The sequence below is a fragment of the Nanorana parkeri genome, unplaced genomic scaffold, assembly GCF_000935625.1.
Source record: "Nanorana parkeri isolate BGI_ZX_2015 unplaced genomic scaffold, ASM93562v1 scaffold321, whole genome shotgun sequence".
In the NCBI taxonomy this organism is placed as follows: domain Eukaryota; kingdom Metazoa; phylum Chordata; class Amphibia; order Anura; family Dicroglossidae; genus Nanorana; species Nanorana parkeri.
In genome coordinates, this window is record NW_017306589.1 from 403,859 (window position 1) to 423,212 (window position 19,354).

The window sequence follows — 19,354 nt, forward strand, 5'->3', positions numbered from 1 at the left end:
CTGCGGTGCCATTGATTTCAAAGCACCGCCACACCCCCTCCCACCCCCCAAAAAACTGAGCTGGCCGGGGTGCGTTCCAGAGGTTGAACGAACTGGAACGCACTCCTGATGGTGTGACAGGGCCCTAAATAACTACTCCAAGAAGAAGAAAAAATCCATGAAGCACTCCAAGCATTTTCATCCAGATAAGGCTGCACAGTGACTGCACGCTTGCACACCATTATTAAAGGAAATGTCCTATTTTCATCAACTGTCACAGGAAGTTCCTGGCCTGAAAATGGCCTGAATATAAACCAATTTTGTAATTTCTTTCCAAAAGAGAGAGAGTAGGGGGAGAAGAGAGAGAGGGGAGGGGGGGATAGAGTAGAGGGGGATAGAGAGAGAGAAGAAAAAAGAACAAAACAAAAAAAAAACACACCACGAATGAGGTACACACTGCTCTTACCTCCTCACACAGAGCTGCAGCAATATATAAGCTTATGTATCTATGTGTTGTGATGTATGTGTTGGGTTGCAATTAAAGGAGAACTATGGAGTTAAGGCTTTTCCCCATAGTTCTCCTTAGGGTAACGGGAGGACACAAACTAGCGTCCTCCCGTCACCCTAGGCTCAGTATACTGAGACGCCGCAGCTGAAGCGGATCCCGACTATTGTGCCGGGATCCACCCAGCTGCGTGACTGACAGCTGGCTCTGCCTATCTAGAGGCAGAGCCAGCTGTACCCGCCCCCTCCCCCGTCCGTTCCGCCAGTCAGCGCTGGCGGAGCGGGGAGGGGGGAATCCAGCTCCTCCCTGTCACGGCAGAGAGCCGTGACAGGATCGAGAGGTGAGCGAACGCCGGTATGTGTTCACTTCCCGATTTTCTGAGCCGCCCTGTGACAGTCTCATTGTCACAGGTCGGGTAGAACTATGAGGTGAGTGAAAAGCACTCACCTCATAGTTCTCCTTTAACTATTGCAACACACATCTACAGTGCATTATGGAGCGTTGTGCTAATGTGCGTTATAATGCATATTCTGGTGTGACCAAGCCCATATAAAGGTTGCCCATATACAGGTTGCCCATATACAGGTTGCTCTCACGTTACTGGCAAACAGCTGAGAGCATAAGAAGTGGGATAAGGATCCTCACGCTGCATCGTCTTGTGTGCTCTAATGAATTCGGGTCCCAACTGCACCCTGTAAGACTCAGGATTTGGTGTAAGACATCTGACCTGAACTCACACATCATCAATAGATGGAAGCCATATAAAGGCAGATCTTCATTGTAACTGGATCCCAAATCTCACCAGATCACTAACTGCCTGCAGTGTGGATAATTCTACCCCAGAATCCACTGCATGCTGTGTATATGCTGCAACACTGGTGTTGTCCTATCGCTGTACTCACTGTCACTCATATATTACCACACACAGCTTCTCTATTACAAGTGACGTTTTATTTTTAGCTTTACTTGAGATAATCACAAATGTATGGACCACAGAAGTCCCTACTCACCCCATTTCACACTGAGAGTCGCCTCCAGACTGCTGTGATCCACATGACAGGAGTAAGTGTCTTCCTCCCTTGTTGGTACTTCCGCACTGACTCTGATCTGATAGGTGCCGTCAGGATGGGGAAGAATCGGACTCATTTCATCTGAAGGAACATCATCTACTCCATTCTTCATCCATCTCACATGCACAGCTCGGGGGCGGAACCCGTACACCAGGCACTGAAGTCTTGTTACCCCTTCTGACTGACAGCCCCACACCTTCACCTCTGGACGCACTGAGAGGAGGAAAGAGAAGACAATATATGTGATCTACTGACAAATATAATCAGAGTCTGTCCTGTGAGATGAATGTGGATACATATGATGATCTCCAGAGTAAGGACACGAGGACACAATCCCCATTCACTATAATGTAAAGTCACCTGGAAGTAATGTCAGCAATGTACAGAGACATAAGCACACAGCTCAGTCCTGAGGACATTCCTATATAAGACTGTTTGTTACAAGAGATCCAACAGGAAATGATCGGGATGATGTAACATGGGAATTCTGAGATCACCGATAACCAGTAACCACCATCAACCAATCAAATCACTTTGAAGCTTTCAGAACAATACCAGATGAATACGGATATAAGTGACTCCACTTTACATGTTGTGCTTTGTCCTGATAAAGAAGAACTCCGGAATGAACAAAACTTCTATATTTTCTAGTCATAGAACCATTTAGATCTCTAAATATAACTTATTATCATTCCTGTTGCAGGTCTGGGAGCTGAAAAGACCAATACTATGTAAATCCGCTGATTTCTGAAACCATATAGACAATTAAATTGTGCATGTGTCCTAGTTTTGCTTTACCTATTCACACTGAGCGAGAACGGCTCTCTGTCAGTGACAACCGAGGTCCAGCACTAAGCCCAGGAAGTAAACAATCAGTTCCTGGGACTTCCAGTGCTGCACAACGCTCCATGCATGCATCTGTATCAGATCATTGTATACACAATACAAATACATTGGGGGAAATTTATCAACAGTGGAGCAGCTAAAATCTGGAGCAGTTGTGCATGCGAACCAATCAGATTCTCTCTTCAGTTTGTTCAGTTAAGATTTGAAAATGAAAAGAGAAGCTGATTGGTTCTCATGCACAACTGCTCCAGATTTTAGCTGCTCCACTTTTGATAAATTCCCCCATTGTGTTTACACTGGAAGGGATGTGATGTCACAAGTGATTTTTATTTCTCTCTGTGACTGCACTGGGGAGATTTTCCCACACTTCCTGTCCTAATGACATATATACAACAAAATAAAGGGGAGGGGCAGTTGTCACTGGGACAGGAAGGCACAAAGAACAATAAAATCATTGTCAGAAGTTCTGACACTCATGACAACCGACCTCGAAAGACAGACCCAGTCCATCAGTGAACTTTGAAGCATTACAGCGCACCTGGGCTCACGTGCCAGCAGAAACGGCCCTGCGTGCCCGCTCTGGCACGCGTGCCATAGGTGCGCCACCGCTGCTCTAACCTCTCCTTGTTTTATGTACCTAGACTGCGGCTCCCCTAGGGGTGAGCGCTACATGTACAACATATGAAATACAAGTATTGGCTGGAGTTGGGCTTTGGACTGGGATGGGAAATCTCTCCCTCAGCATAGCTCCTGAGCTGGGAATAATGTGCTGAGCCCAGAGATCTACATAGGTGTCAAATCACTTCTACATCCAGTACTGTGTGTACACCGGGCATTACAGTGTGTGCTGTGTGTACACCGGGCATTACAGTGTGCGCTGCGTGTACACCGGGCATTACAGAGTGTGCTGTGTGTACACCGGGCATTACAGTGTGTGCTGTGTGTACACCAGGCATTACAGAGTGTGCTGTGTGTACACCGGGCATTACAGAGTGTGCTGCGTGTACACCGGACATTACAGAGTGTGCTGTGTGTACACCGGGCATTACAGTGTGCGCTGCGTGTACACCGGGCATTACAGAGTGTGCTGTGTGTACACCGGGCATTACAGTGTGTGCTGTGTGTACACCAGGCATTACAGTGTTTGCTGTGTGTACACTGGGCATTACAGTGTGTGCTGTGTGTAGCAGCCATCTTCCTTAGGGGTGTCCCGATACCGGTGCTAGCATCAGTATCGGGACCGATACAGGGCATTTTGACAAGTTCTTGTACTTGTCAAAATGCCCCGATACATAGCGCCGAAGCTTGCGCTATTTTTTTTCCACTTACCTTCAGGCTGCTGTTCGGGAGAGCAGCAGCGAGTCAGGGCTGGTCCGGGGGGAGGAGCTCCAAGTGGGGTTCTAATTTAGCTGGCCGGCGACCGGGCAGTCGTCGGTCAGCTAAATTAGGACCCCACCTGGAGCTCCTCCCACAGGACCAGCGCTGACTTGCCGCTACTCTCGCGCACAGCGCCGACTACGACCCCACCAGCGAGGCACATCGTGAGGCGGATTCATTGTAACTCTATTACTGCAGTGTACTGGAAGTGTGTACCAGGTTAAATGATCCATAGCACACACTTCCAGTACACTGCAGTAATAGAGTTACAATTCTCCCCTGCTAACATGAATAGGTTAAATCAGGGGCGCCCACAATTTTCATCTGGAGATCTACTTTTCAAATGACGAGTTCATTGAGATCTACCAACGAAAACACACACCGGCATTCAGGGGTGGGAGGGGGCGTGGCGGTGCATTGAAGTCAATGGCACCGCAGCCAGGCTCTGCAACGCAGGCCCCTCGCCCACAGTGCGATCGCCTGCATTAGTGCCTGCGTTCCAGTCCAGTGCGATCCGCAAAAATGCTGCGAGCACTATTTTTGCAGATCACACTGGACCGGAATGCAGGCACTAATGTGCCTGCGTTCCAAGTGCGGGCGATCGCACTGTGGGTGGGGGGCATGGTTGCGGTGCCATTGACTTCAATACAACCACCTCCCGCACCTGAACGCAGGGAGTCGCCGGCTTACATTCCAGTGCGTCCTAGAGGTCCCGGCGTCCTGTCCTCCCGTGGTGCTCGTGTGGCCGACGTTGCACATGGGGAGAGGTGTCCTGCCCCTTTCCATCTGCAGTGGCAGCCGCATGAGTACCGCGGGAGGCAGCTCCTTTTGCGTCTTTGTCTTTTACTTTTTTTTTATTTTATTTTCATTATTTCTTATTTTTTATTTTAATTCTTAACATTTTTATTTTTTTAAACTCTTTTTTACTCTACGCGATCACTGGCAGATCGCGATCGACCTTGTGGGCACCCCTGGGTTAAATGATCCCAGAGGCATGATCGGAAAATAAAAAAAATAAAAATTGTTCTTAAACAGTTCTAAATTAAAGTTCTTCATAATCACAAAGAAATTGGCCTAAAATCATTAGTCTGTATTGTTTTTAAAAAAAGTGACCTGTCCGTTTAAGAAACAGTATCAGTAATTGGTATCGGCGAGTACATGAGGGGAAGGTCCTGAAATAGTGGTATCGGGAGATCCCTAATCTTCCTATAGACCACATCTGTCTCAATGTCAGCTCATTGACTATATGTCATCAGGGAATGCTGGGAACTGTAGTTCCACGGGAGTTATAAATACATGTACGACCTACACTGCTCATGCGCAGACAAAAATACTCGCGGTCGATTGCCGCAATTCATCCAGGTGCTTTTCTTTCATTACGGCTAATTGAATCTTGCGATAATCGGGGCATTATGGGGCCGCCGTACGACAAGCGTAAGGTGTATGGGCACCTTCATGTCTTGTTCACACCAAATGCAGAGCAGATGCGGTCAGGTTTCTGCACACGCACGCTAGTCTTTTAGATGCGTTTTTGACAAAAAAAGTTTTTATTTTTTTAAGTTTAAAATGGGCTTTCAGTGCGTTCCAGGCATTTGGAGGAAGATTATACATCAGAATGATTACTACCGAGTATCAACAATTGTGTACATAGAATATTTGTGTACATAGTATATACAGAATGAGTAAATCATAGTGTGTACAGTGTCTATACAGTGTACACATGTCACTGCATGTACAGTATATGTAGTGTGTGTATACAGTATATCTGTAGTCTAATGTATGTACACACTGTAGTATGTATACACAGTGAGGCGAATTTATCAAAACTGGAGAAGACAGAAACTGGAGCAGCCGTGCACGGCAACCAATCATCATCCACCTTTCATATTCAAATCTTAACTGAACAAACTGAAGAGAGAAGCTGATTGGCTGCCATGGGCAACTGCTCCAGATTCTGTATGTATGTCCAGTTTTATAAATCCCCCTCACTGTATATACAGTGCTGTATATTTCCGTGTAAGTATATATTAATGTATATGGTGTAGTGTGACTACAGTATTGTGTGTATATCTCAGTGTTAGTATATAGTGGTGTATACAGTGTATATGTGATGTAGTGTATATGTGATGTGTGTATATACACTGTATATGTGATGTGTGTATATACACTGTATATGTGATGTGGTGTTTACAGTGTATATGTGATGTGTGTATATATACAGTGTATATGTGATGTAGTGTATATGTGATGTGTGTATATGTGATGTGGTGTATACAGTGTATATGTAATGTGGTGTATATACAGTGTATTTGTAATGTGTGTATATACAGTGTATATGTAATGTGGTGTATATACAGTGTATATGTGGTGTATACAGTGTATATGTAGTGTATATGTGATGTGTGTATATACAGTGTGTGACGGACCCCTGTACTGAGGATGAGTATGTCCGCCGCTGTCTTCTTCCTTGCTGAGGAGATCTTGCCACCTTAAGATCCTTAGCTCCCAGTTTCCCCAGTCACTAGCCAAGGCACGGGTACACTCTCTCCTGGGAACATTTCCAGCTGCTGGGGAGAAATGACAGCTGTACCTTCTCCCTGATGCTCTTCCAGTCGCTGGGATGAAGGGACAGCTAATTCCTCTCCTTGGGAAGCACTCAGCCCCTGGGGACTAGTGTGCGCTGCACCTTTTTCCAGCTGCTCCATCTGCCGCTGGGGAGAGAGGTCAGCTACCTCCACTCCCTGGATCTCCATCTGCCCCTGGGGAGAGAGGTCAGCTACCTCCACTCCCTGGATCTCCATCTGCCCCTGGGGAGAGAGGTCAGCTACCTCCACTCCCTGGATCTCCATCTGCCCCTGGGGAGAGAGGTCAGCTACCTCCACTCCCTGGATCTCCATCTGCCCCTGGGGAGATCACCGTGTCGTCACACAGTGTATATGTGATGTGGTGTATACAGTGTATATGTAATGTAGTGTTTATACATTGTATATGTGATGTGTATATATAGTGTATATGTGATGTAGTGTGTATACAGTGTATATGTGATGTGTGTATACAGTGTATATGTGGTGTGGTGTATACAGTGTATATGTAATGTAGCGTGTATACAGTCTATATGTGATGTAGTGTATATGTGGTGTGGTATATACAGTTTATATGTGATGTGTGTATATACCGTGTATATGTGATGTGGTATATACAGTGTATATGTGATGTAGTGTATATGTGATGTGGTATATACAGTGTATATGTGATGTAGTGTATATGTGATGTGGTATATACAGTGTATATGTGATGTAGTGTGTATACAGTGTATATGTGATGTGTGTATACAGTGTATATGTGGTGTGGTGTATACAGTGTATATGTGATGTGTGTATATACAGTGTATATGTGATGTGTGTATATACAGTGTATATGTGGTGTGTATATATAGTGCGGTGATAATAAAGTTATACAGTCACCTCTCTTCTCCAGATCTTCTCTCCCGTACCCGATGAATTGTTTGAGCTCCTCTATACATCGATTCTCCAGATAATTCTTCCATCTCTCCCCCACTCTCTCCTCCGGACTGTTCCATCTCTGTGTGGAGATCTGAGCCTCGTTCATGGTTGGGATCCATTGAGCTCTCTTTGTGTCCAGATACAAGAACTCTCTCCCGTCATATCCGTGCTGGAAATACCCGTCAGTGGTGCCGTCATCTCTCAGCTCACAGCCGTACATCTCCTGCCAGGTATGGATCCCTGCAGACAGGACAGGAAGATGTTACACGGGAGCAGAGCGTGTCATGTATGTAATATGTGGTGTGTAGAAGGTGATTATATGGAGGGGTGCGGTGTGTACATGTAATGTGTGTATGTAGATTATATGTATATGTTCTCTTATATTAGTGGGAAACATGCTTTATGTGTGTAAGAACAGATTACTCCTGTGAGCTCCTCTCCCTGCCCCCGTAACCCATCCGGGGCCGTGGGGGGGGAGGAGGGGTGTAGGTCATGTGACCCCCAGATGCCTCCCAGATCAACAAAACATAAAAAAACTACAAATCAATAATTATTATTGTCAACAACGGAGCTAAGACAGTAACACAGCAACACTGACCCAGACAAACGACCCAACAACATATTCCCGGTCCAATCCTCCATCATCCATGTGACGTGTCGGCCTTTCCTCCTTCTGTATACAAAGATTTCCTCGTCATTACTTACTTCCCGGGTCCTCCATGTCTATATTTAGGAGCTGTGTCCTGGATGGATCTCCGGATACAGCGTATATTGTACATGAGTTACCGTTATCACTTGTTATGGATGTTTCACTGTCAAAGAACATGATTTGTAGAAATGATGAAACTGCTCCAATGTTTCAATTTATGTTTTATTACCTGGCTGGGGGATGGGTCTGAGATTTGATTCCTCTCCTCCCCCTCACAGGGGATCTTCCTATAGGGTGCAGATGACTGGAGGGGGGCAGGTAGGGCGGCAACTAATGATTATTTTCATAATTGATTAGTTGGCCGATTATTTTTGTGATTAATCGGATAAAATAAATTAAATACCATTATTCATTTAAAATAAAATACACAAATAAAACTACAAGCACAATTTTTTTGCAATCGCACAGCATTGTGGTACCGCGTGTTCCAGTGCAGGCGATCGCACTGCGGGCAGTAGGCTGGTTTGGGGCGACATTGAAATAAATGGCATCACGACACACCTCCGGCAGCAGAATTTTTTACACCTTTTTTACATTTTGTTTTAATAATTGTATGTGTTATATTAGACATCTTATTCGTTTTATGGATTTAAAATAATTTAAATTGAAAAACTCCGACCAATAAAATCAAATAAACAAACTTTTATTTATAACAACACACCGAAATTGGACAAAAAATAAAATGATATAGAATATATACAGTGGGGGGGATTTATCAATAGTGGAGCAGACAAAATCTGGAGCAGTTGCCCATGGCATCCAATCAGCTTCTCCCTTCAGTTTGTTCAGTGAAGATTTGAAAATGAAAGGTGGATGCTGATTGGTTGCCATGGGTGACTGCTCCAGATTTTGATAAATCCCCCCCTGTGTGTATATACATATATATATATATAATTATAAATATAAAAGCCGGTCATCAGTTTAGAGTTAGCCATGAATATTGGCCGGAGAATTATTGCTCTCACTCTGGCGCATGTAGTGATACCTGACATGTGAAGCGCAATCCTTGTTTTGTGATGTAGGTGCACCCGACTTGATTTTCCGCTAGTATGCGCGCGCTCACAAAGGGGCGGGGACTTTTTTTTGCATTTTTCATTTTATTTTACTTTCACTTTTAAACTTTTTTTTTTTTTAACTTCACTTCACTTTTTAACTTACCATTATTGCTATCCCATGAGGGGACTCACAAGGCCCCTATGTGATAGCACATTGAAGGGGACAGGTTCTCTTTAAGTTGACATTAGGGGACTATTAGACCCCTAATGTCCCTAATGTCATCTTTCCACTTAAAATAAGCTATTTAACTACACATCGTGCTTGAATAGCTGCAGCTGCGGAATAAGTTCTGCCAGCGGTAAGATTCTGCAGGTGGCGGCTGAATGTAAACACAGCAGGCAGCAGCAGGCAGCAGGCGGGTGCAATAGCAAGCCTGTTATTGGATATTTTAAATTGCAATAGCCAATAGCAGGCTGGCTATGGCACCCAGGGCCGGATTTACTCTCCCTGCCACCCCAAGACCAGATTCCACAATGCAGCGGAGCGAGGAGAGCTTCGGGGGATTCAACATTGCTGCCGCCCCTCCGCTCCGAGGCTGGGCCTCGGTGGCCTTGTGGGGAATCCGGGCCTGATGGCACCCGCCCACTGCCTGCTGTCAATCAGCAGAGGAGGGACCTGAAGGAGAAAGTTCAGGTCTCTCCTCTGCTGTGTCCCCTCTGATCCCCACTAGGAGCAGGGGCATCAGAGGGGACACAGGGCCGAGGTTTGGGGATCTCTCCCCACTGCTGGACACTGGCTGCAGGAGTCTGTGTACAATGACACAGAGCCGATAACACACCGGCTTCCAGCGCTGGGGGGAGAACTAGAAGATCCAACCAACTAATCAATAATGACAACTACTCTCATTGATATTATTGATTAATCAATTAGTTGGTTACAGCCATGGGGCAGAGCAGTGTTCTGAGAGCTGACTGATAAAGAACTCACGTACACGTGTGTATTCCAGAGTAGGGATCGACCAATATCATTTTCCAGAGCCGATACCGATATTCGATCGCCTTTCAGTACGAGAGCCGATATCTGGTGCCAATATTCTGTACATGTAAAGTTGTGAAAAATCAACACAATTTTTAAGTATACTGAGACCTGCAGAGCCCGTGTGACCACACACTCATGCTTGGACTTGTATTACCTGGTGACCTAATGCTGAGACTAGAAGTCCTCTGATGACCTCACAGGCATGCTGGGACTTGTGTTACTCTGGGGCCCACAAGTATACTGGGGACAGCCCCACTCCCAGAATACTTGTCGTCTTCAGAGGAACACAAGTCCCAGCATGCCTGTGAGGTCCCCTGGGGTCTTCTAGACTCAGTATGCCTGCCAAACATGTATGTGTGGTGCCGGGGTCTATAGGTCCTAGAATACTTGTGGTCTTCAGAGGAACACACGTCCCAGCATGCCTGTGAGGTCCGCAGGGGCTTCACAGCAGGGTATACGCGCTTTGTGGAGCCCAATTCAGATAGTGAGTCAGCCCCCCCCCCAGCTGACTCCTCCACCTTCCTGACCCCAGGCACATAGACGCTAACACTGAGACTGATAAGACAAGGATCTACTTACCTCTGTGCATCATGGGCATTATTTGGTTTGAAAGTTGCTTTTATCTGTTCCTATTGGTTCTCGTTTGGGGGTGATTCATGTTTAGTGAGGAAGGGGGATTGTCCCTTATTGTCTATAAATGTTTGTCCTGTTTGAAAATAAAGTGTGTCTTTGTTTTAACCTCAAAACTAGTGTTGTCTAGATCTTGGAGGTATATGCTGGCCGGGAAGATACTGAGTAGGGAAGCAGTATTTAGCAGAGATACCAGGCGGGGTATCAGGGGAGTCCGTCACATTTGGTGGCAGCGGAGGGATTGCTTCCCTGTACCCGGGCTAACTATATCATAGCCAGGTCCCTGTTGGATGGAGCAGCGGTACGCCAATCTCAAGCGTAATACCCTCAAGGATCTGTTGGAGGCTCGAGGGCAGTGTAGCAGCTGCAAATCCAAAGCTACTATGATCAACGACTTGATGGAGGGCGACCGAGTGAGAGAGAGAGCCAGCGAACCGGCCGCGGAAGACCACAACCTCTCGGAGCTACAGAGGGACATCCAGTGGCAGCTGGCTCTGTACGATCCCAATCTGCCACAGGGGGTGATCAGTCCGATCATCACAGATGCGACACGGCTGAACATGGTAGAAAGGCAGCAGGCAGGCGCGTGGAGAAGTGGTACCTGCTAATCGAGAGCACTACAAGAAGTTGCCCTACGCTGCGTTCAGGCAGGCGGGTATCAGGGGAGTCCGTCACAATACCTTTTCTTTTATCTTTATTAAAACCTGCTGTGTACTTTATTATAGGGCTGGTAATGATTAAAATTTTCGTGTTCGATTATTCAAAATCAAAAAAATCGATTCATTTCGATTAATTATAACGCACATACAGATCCAACTACATTAACCTATACACATACAGCACTGCAATTAAGTAATAAAATGAACTAGGATCACATTAATCCAGCCAGGACCGTCTTTAACGCACGGCAAAAGGGGCAGTTGCCCCGGGCCCACTCATTGCTGTGGGGCCCAAAGCAGCTGCCCCTTGAGCCAGCAAAAGATACACATGGGTACCGTTCTGTTTAATATGCAATACCCATCGCATACTGTTGTTCTGCCCCTGACGTACGCTGTGTGACCTTGTGATGTCTCATGCGGGATCACCACTTACTTGGGGTCACGTCTCTCTTTGAGCTGTCTTCTCCTATCTGCTCCTGTCGCATAGTATGGGCCAGGGCGTGGTGCGTAGGGGCGGGGGAAAGCCCAAAAAAATGTTTGCCCAGGGTCCAATCAATATTAAAGACGGCCCTGAATCCAGCACGTTATTAATCTCACGTGCCCCACTCAGTAATCTTTAATTTCCACAGCCCTACTTTATTACTTTTTTTTTCAGAGTAGAAGTACTACTTCTGATTATTAATTATTTAGCTTGTTCAGTGACACAGACACTGGCCCCTCTGCCTTTAATATCATGACAGACAGAGGGGGAGGAGGAACACATGCTGGGCACACGCTGCTACGGTACACAGGCTGGGGACACGCTGCTACAGGACACAGGCTGGGGACACGCTGCTACAAGGGACCTCTCTAGATCTGAGCGGGCGTCTTTAGACGTCCGCTCAGACACGCCCCCTCGCGCGCGCTGAGCGGGAAATAGCCGTTTTTTTTAAAACAGGCAGCGATGCCTGTTACCATACAAGCGATCCGCCGGCTTTAGGGCCAGCGGATCGCGTGTATTGGGTGCCGATCGAATAAAAAAAAAATAAAAAAATTTTAAAGTCCCCACCCATACATACCCGCATGCAAACATGCATCGGGGGCGCATACGTGCAAAAAAGACGATTGCGCCCATATCTAAACACCTGGTCTTGAAGTGGTTAAAGACCGGTTCTTATGTATTTGGGCTAACCAACACTTTTAAATGAGGAATGTTTAGATAATTAATTCCGCTAATCGATCAATAGGTGGCGTGTGCAAGCACTGTGCCGACAATCCTTCATGAAAAGAGGAACTTTTTTGCATGGAATGATTAAACTTGCAACATTTCATAAAAGCGGTTAAATTATAGAGAACTTGTTTCCTGTTTGTATCTTCATGTCCCTTTCAACTTCATGAGTCCACAACAACATACCCATAATATTATCCACAAATTCCATTTACAGTAACGAATGATTCAAAACCATGTGTGGGGCCCATTCTGAATGCGTGTATGTTAATGAGGTTTGCGGACAATGTTGTCAATTTTTTTTATGTTTAATGGCCAGCTGCACAATGATGGTGTTTTGTATTATGTTTAAATAAACTTTTTTTAAATGTTTTATATTTTGTGTTTGTCCCGGTCCTTTAGTAACTAATGTGGTCGGCTATTTCTAATATGACCGACAATTTTGTACATTGCATTTCCTTTTGGTTACGGACCTTGAGGATGGACATTTAAATTTTATAGGGGTTAATATTGATATACTCGCATCTCTAAAGGATAATTATCTATGGTTATTTTATTATATTGGCTAAGAGTTTTACAATTCACATTATTTTAAATCCATTAAACTAATTGTAATGTCTAATATAATACACACACAAAAATAATACAACATATATATATATATATATATATAGTGGGAAAAGTAATTTTCAGTTTCGGCCCGACAAATTTTGCTGCAGGAGGTGCGTTGTGGTGCCATTCATTTCAAAGGATCCCAAATACACCTCCCGTCCGCAGTGTGGTCGCCCGCACCGGAACGGGCGGTATTGCAATGGTGGTATTCATTTTTATTTTATCCGAAGTTAATAATCTGCTAACTCAGGGCTCAAAATTTCCACTAGCCCCCTCGCAAATTGCGAGTGAAAATTGCGTGGGGGCGAGTGGAAATGTAGCTATTGAGTCTGGCACTGTCACGGAGGCAGCTGCTCGTCCAGCCATAGATCGGATCAGCAGCTCCTCCTCAGAGCTGACTTGGGGAAGCGTCCTGGCTGCCTGCATATGCTCAGTGCAATCTCTCTTTCCCAGAGAGTGTCAGCGTCAGTGTTTCCTGGGCAACCCGGCCCGCCATGGCTCTGAAACCCGAGCTTTCTGCTGTCACAAATGTATTGATTAATATGAGCAAATATGTTTGTGTAATTCCCTTTGTGTAATGCCCTGTGTGTAATGCTGCGTGTATGCCCTGTGTGTAATGCTGCGTGTATGCCCTGTGTGTAATGCTGCGTATATGCCCTGTGTGTAATGCTGCGTGTATGCCTTGTGTGTAATGCTGCATGTATGCCCTGTGTGTAATGCTGCGTGTATGCCCTGTATGTAATGCTGCGTGTATGCCCTGTGTGTAATGCTGCGTGTATGCCCTGTGTGTAATGCTGCGTGTATGCCCTGCGTGTAATGCTGCGTGTATGCCCATCCTGTAATGCTGCGTGTATGCCCATCCTGTAATGCTGCGTGTATGCCCATCCTGTAACCCTGCGTGTATGCCCTGCGTGTTGTGCGTATGCCCTGCGTCTTGTGCTGTGCGTATGCCCTGCGTCTTGTGCTGTGCGTATGCCCTGCGTCTTGTGCTGTGCGTGTTGTGTCGCGTGTTTGTGCTATGCCCAGCAAGAGAATGATTAGTTTGTTCCCAGGTACACTTTAGCTCAGGACCTGAAATTTTGAGCCCTGTACTAGACAGTCCCCTGGTAATCTTATACATACAGGGTCATTATAATCTGGTCTGTGAGGGACACATACAGGACACCAGGGAAACGATATATCTAGTGAATTTCTCCTAACTCCGATCATTATTGTCTTTGCAGGAGTCCGGTAACTGTGGAAGCACACGGCTCTCCAGCATTACTAATATATTTCTCTGGTGATCAATGTTTATGACATACTTCCAACTTTAGCGGTTTTGTGAAGTCACAGCAATGGGGTTCATTTACTAAATGAGTAGACACTCTTCACACTGCACAGTGATCATTCAATAACCTTAGTAAATAAGATGATGTTTCATGAATTTGAAATACCCGATCATATGCCAGGAACAAATCGGATTTTTGCTTTCACCTAATTGGATGAATGGAGTGAATACAGATTCATGAAATGTAATATTCTCACTGAACATTTAACTTTCCGGGCAGGCAGTCCGTACATTTTTAATGTGTACACCTCAATGTGTTTTGTGGTGCCTTTGTCTACATTTTAGTCAGTGTTAGTCTATTTAGTGTAATAAATAAATATCATTGTGTGTAAGAATTGTCTCACCTCCAGTCTGGTTGAATCGGCTCATCAGTATCTGCACACCATGCTTGTACACGGGCTCATTGTTCTGATTTTGTTTTGTGTTTCTCTCCCAGTAGTCAGATCCCGCTTTCTTCATCCACTCAGTTTTGGGAAGATACTGACGAGTGTCACTGTTATAATTCTCTATCTCCCGATCATCCAGATATCCGACTACAGAGTACACAGGAAGTCCGGATCCCGGAGAGGAGACTGCGGTTTCATAATACCTCAAAGAGTGAGTGTCTGAGAGAGAAAATAGAGGATCGTTCAGTGAAGCAAATAGCGAAGTTGTAACATATTATACTTCTGTGCTGACAGACTCCCAACGTAACCTCACCCATCTGGCCAGCACAGGTATGTCATATACTCACTGATTATCAGAATGGTGTTCTAGGTGTGCGCCACTTCAATCCCAATAATACTACTCTACTTATAAAGTGCTGAAGTGCTTATTCAAACATAATCTGTGTTCATACTACCAATCAATCAATAAAATAATAATAAATACAATTCTTGCATATAGAAAGAAGAAAGGCTCTTCAACTAAAAAGCTGGCAGCGTAATAGGATAATGGGCTTTGAAGGCAAATATAGGATCTTCAACGACATATTTAAAATGTATAAAATCACAAAAAACTTTATTCTAAGCTTAAAAACTATGTACATGAATGCTCAGCCAGAGCTTAGTGCGATATTACATCAAATGCACATTCATAAGGATGATGGAATCTGTAGATGAACAAAGTCCTTAAATGAAGTCCATCAGTCATCAAGACTGTGGGATATCCTTTACGCGTTTCACCAACTCTATGGCTTCCTCAGGAGGAACATACTCCACCAGTGTGAGTAGATATAGCCAGCTGTTCTTTATTTATAGTGCCTAGTAGCTGTTGTTTCATTTGCACTGGCGCAGATCATTATTGTTTAGAATGCTAATGATTATAGGGTATTATTTATATTAGGATTATATATGAATGTGAAGGACGTAAATGATGATTGATTTTCTATATTTTTATTTGTTCAGTTTAAGAATGTACACAAGAAGACTTAGAAAGTCCATGATTTTGGACCTGGGTTTTCAATACCTGATAGCTGAAGTGACACTAATCTCAGGAGCTAAACCTTACAAATACATTCAAGAACCTTAACTATTAACAGAAATGTCTCTTATTTGTGTATCACTCGGCTGTAGATCCTCCAATCATCTCTGAATTGGTGCTGACCCTGTCCTTCCTTCTGGAGGGGGGCTACTTGTGTTCCCCATGGTCCCTGTGTGTGTTGTAAAGTAGTCACCGCTCCAAGCTCACTCCTGTGATGGACTACAATCTAATGTTTAGTTTACTAATTTGTACTGAGATTGTAGTCCATCCCGGGAGCGAGCTTGGAGCGGTGACTACTCTACAACACACACACGGGACCATGGGTAACAAAAGTAGCCCCCCTCCAGGAAGGAAGGACAGTGTCAGCACTAGGGATGTCCCGATACCGATGCTAGCATCGGAATCGGGCCCGATACAGGGCATTTTGACAAGTACTTGTACTTGTCAAAATGCCCCGATGCCTAGCGCCGAAGCTTGCGCTATAGGCGATGCAGCAATCCTGCCCAGCGCCGACCACGAGAGGCGCCGCATGAGGCTACGGGGATCGGAGTGAAACTGTGAGTAAGGGAAGCTGGGACGGGGCTGGCTGTAAATCTATTGCTATAGTGTACTGGACGTGTGTAATGTATGTGTAGTAGATATATGCAGCACACACCTCCACTACACTACAGCAATAGAGTTACAATTCTCCACTGCTAACATGAGTAGGTTAAACCATGATCCATAGTACATAACAGGTAGTTGTACTATGGATCATTTAAAGTCACCTGTCCCTTTAAGAAAAAGTATCGGTTATTGGTATCGGCAAGTACATGAGGGGATGTACTTGTACTTGGGCCTGAAAAAGTGGCATCGGGACATCCCTAGTCAGCACCAATTCAGAGATGATTTGAGGATCTACAGCCGAGTGATACACAAATAAGATACATTGTTGTTAATAGTTAAGGAACCTGAATGTATTTTTGAGGTGTAGCTCCTGAGTTTAGTGTCACTTTAGCCATCAGGTATTGAAAACCCAGGTCCAATTTTTGCTGTCTGATACTGAAGTCATCTGGATAACTCCCACTCTGCTATAGAGAGGGTGTCTGACCACCCTCTAATAACTATGGCTGCCTCTAGTTCAGCATGGTCACCCCCATTTGAGATCAGCTAATACTAATAAGAGCAATGTCAGGAAACTAATGGCAGGTAATCTTCTGTCCGGTGTGACCAGATTTGGTGAATACACAAAAGGAAATCACAGAACTGTACAACCGAAGTCCATTTATTGTGATCACACCGACACAAATAACACAAAACATTTACAACAATAATACATACGAATGAAACACGAAAGCTGAAACCAACTACCCTGTTTCCCCGAAAATAAGACCTACCCCGAAAATAAGACCTAGTTGTGACCATTCCCAGGGCCTGTGGTGGCATAAGGGGGAACTTGAATAGCCGCAGGAGAGAATCAGCAGTGCCAATGAAGCTGTCCTGTCACAGGCGGAGTGATACCAAATGCCATAGTAAAAGCGCGCTTCGCTCATTCTGGCCAGCGATTGGTTACCAAATTGCTCTTGGAAAGGTACAGCGTCCCTGATTGCCCTGATCACCCTATTCTCAACTTTGTCATTTTGGATGATTTCATTTGGATTTGCATTAATTTTGGATTGTTGTACATAAAAAAAAATATGACCTACCCCGAAAATAAGACCTAGTGTGTTTTTTTTGAGCCCCAAAAAATATAAGACAGTGTCTTATTTTCGGGGAAACACGGTATATACAATCCACAACTAATGCCTATTGTGCCTATTATAAGATATACACGAATATTACACAAGATGTCTTATAACATGAAGACATTTTATTACTTTCTGATCTCTGACAACCAAAATAACTTTATTGACTTTTTCTATCGAACTTCTATCATTTATTGCTGTGATAGTTCTTTAATCTATAACCATTTCTCATCATCTTACTAGGATTGTTCCCATCATCATCATCCTTGGACTGTGCACAATGCTCTGTCACATTGATCCTCATGTTGGGCTCAGTAGTTCCAGTCCTCCCTGTATAGGACATACTCCATGCACACCTCTCACTTCTATTACACCTTAAGAAAATCAGATTACAGCTCAGCCATGAAAACATCACGATGGAGCCAGTAACGTTGATGGAGCCAGTAAAGTTCTCTGTGATAATCCTCCTGTGTGGTGATATACGTATGCGTGGCACTCATCCTCTACTATGACATATCACACAGCACATGGTGACATTTCTGTACATTACTCCCCATAGAAATCCCAATTTCCAGAGTTTTACCTGAAATCACAGCTCTGATCTCCACCACAAAACAAATAACATTCCGTCCTCTCACCAATGATGAGATGTGTTATAATCAATCACTATTCTACAAATACAGACAACATACTACAGGTGTGACATCACTACCCTCTGTATACAGGTTATATCTATACAGGTGTGACATCACTACCCTCTGTATACAGGTTATATCTATACAGGTGTGACATCACTACCCTCTGTATACAGGTTATATCTATACAGGTGTGACATCACTACCCTCTGTATACAGGGGATATCTGTACAGGTGTGACATCACTACCCTCTGTATACAGGTTATATCTTTACAGGTGTGACATCACTACCCTCTGTATACAGGTTATATCTTTACAGGTGTGACATCACTACCCTCTGTATACAGATTTTATCTTTGCAGGTGTGACATCACTACTTTCCGTATACAGGAATATCTACACAGGTGTGGCATCACTACTCACCACATACACGTATGACATCACTTCTCTCTGTATACAAGTTATATCTGTGCCGGCATGATATCACTACTCTCTGTATACAGGTGATATCTGTACAGGTGTGACATCACTAGTCTCCATATACAGGTAAAGTGACTCTGCAACTATGTAAAGCGCTGTGTACATTGTTGGTGCTATATAAATACCTGTAGTAAATATACAGGTTATATGAACAAACTGAAGAGAGAAGCTGATTGGTTGCCCTGGACAACGTCTCCACATTCTGTCTGCTCCACTTGTGATAAATTCCCTCCATCATCTTTCTCCTAATATCAGGGAATATTTTACAGCATATTTCATAAATAAAATAGAATACCCCTCCCCCCCAACTCACCACAATACACTCCTGACACCCCGAGAATAAGCAGGATGAGGGGGGTCATCTTCATTTCATCCTCCGGGGGGGGAGGGGTTATATCTACATACGGAGAGACTTCAAAACAACTCCAGGAACTTCAGACATGCTGAGGGAAAATGACACAGTGGGGTTGATTTACTAACCTTTTAAACACACCACGAACGTGTATACACCTCTGTAGTGTGTTCCCTCCCAGCATGATCTATGGGAGGAATCGAAACACCTTTGTAGTGTGTACACACCCAGCAGGTGTGTTGT

At 44.6% G+C, this 19,354-nt stretch overlaps 1 protein-coding gene across 1 annotated transcript in view; it reads right to left on the minus strand.

Moving 5' to 3' along the window:
* LOC108788345 (class I histocompatibility antigen, F10 alpha chain-like) overlaps positions 1 to 19,127 on the minus strand; it is a 26,007-nt gene extending 6,880 nt beyond the window's left edge. Inside the window, exons 1-4 of the mRNA XM_018558100.1 lie at positions 19,073 to 19,127; positions 14,803 to 15,063; positions 7,242 to 7,520; positions 1,495 to 1,767 (exon numbers count right to left, since the gene is read on the minus strand). Coding sequence (XP_018413602.1) covers positions 1,495 to 1,767; positions 7,242 to 7,520; positions 14,803 to 15,063; positions 19,073 to 19,127 — 868 coding nt within the window. The remainder of the gene's footprint in view (positions 1 to 1,494; positions 1,768 to 7,241; positions 7,521 to 14,802; positions 15,064 to 19,072) is intronic.
* Between the last annotated feature and the right edge of the window lie 227 nt (positions 19,128 to 19,354).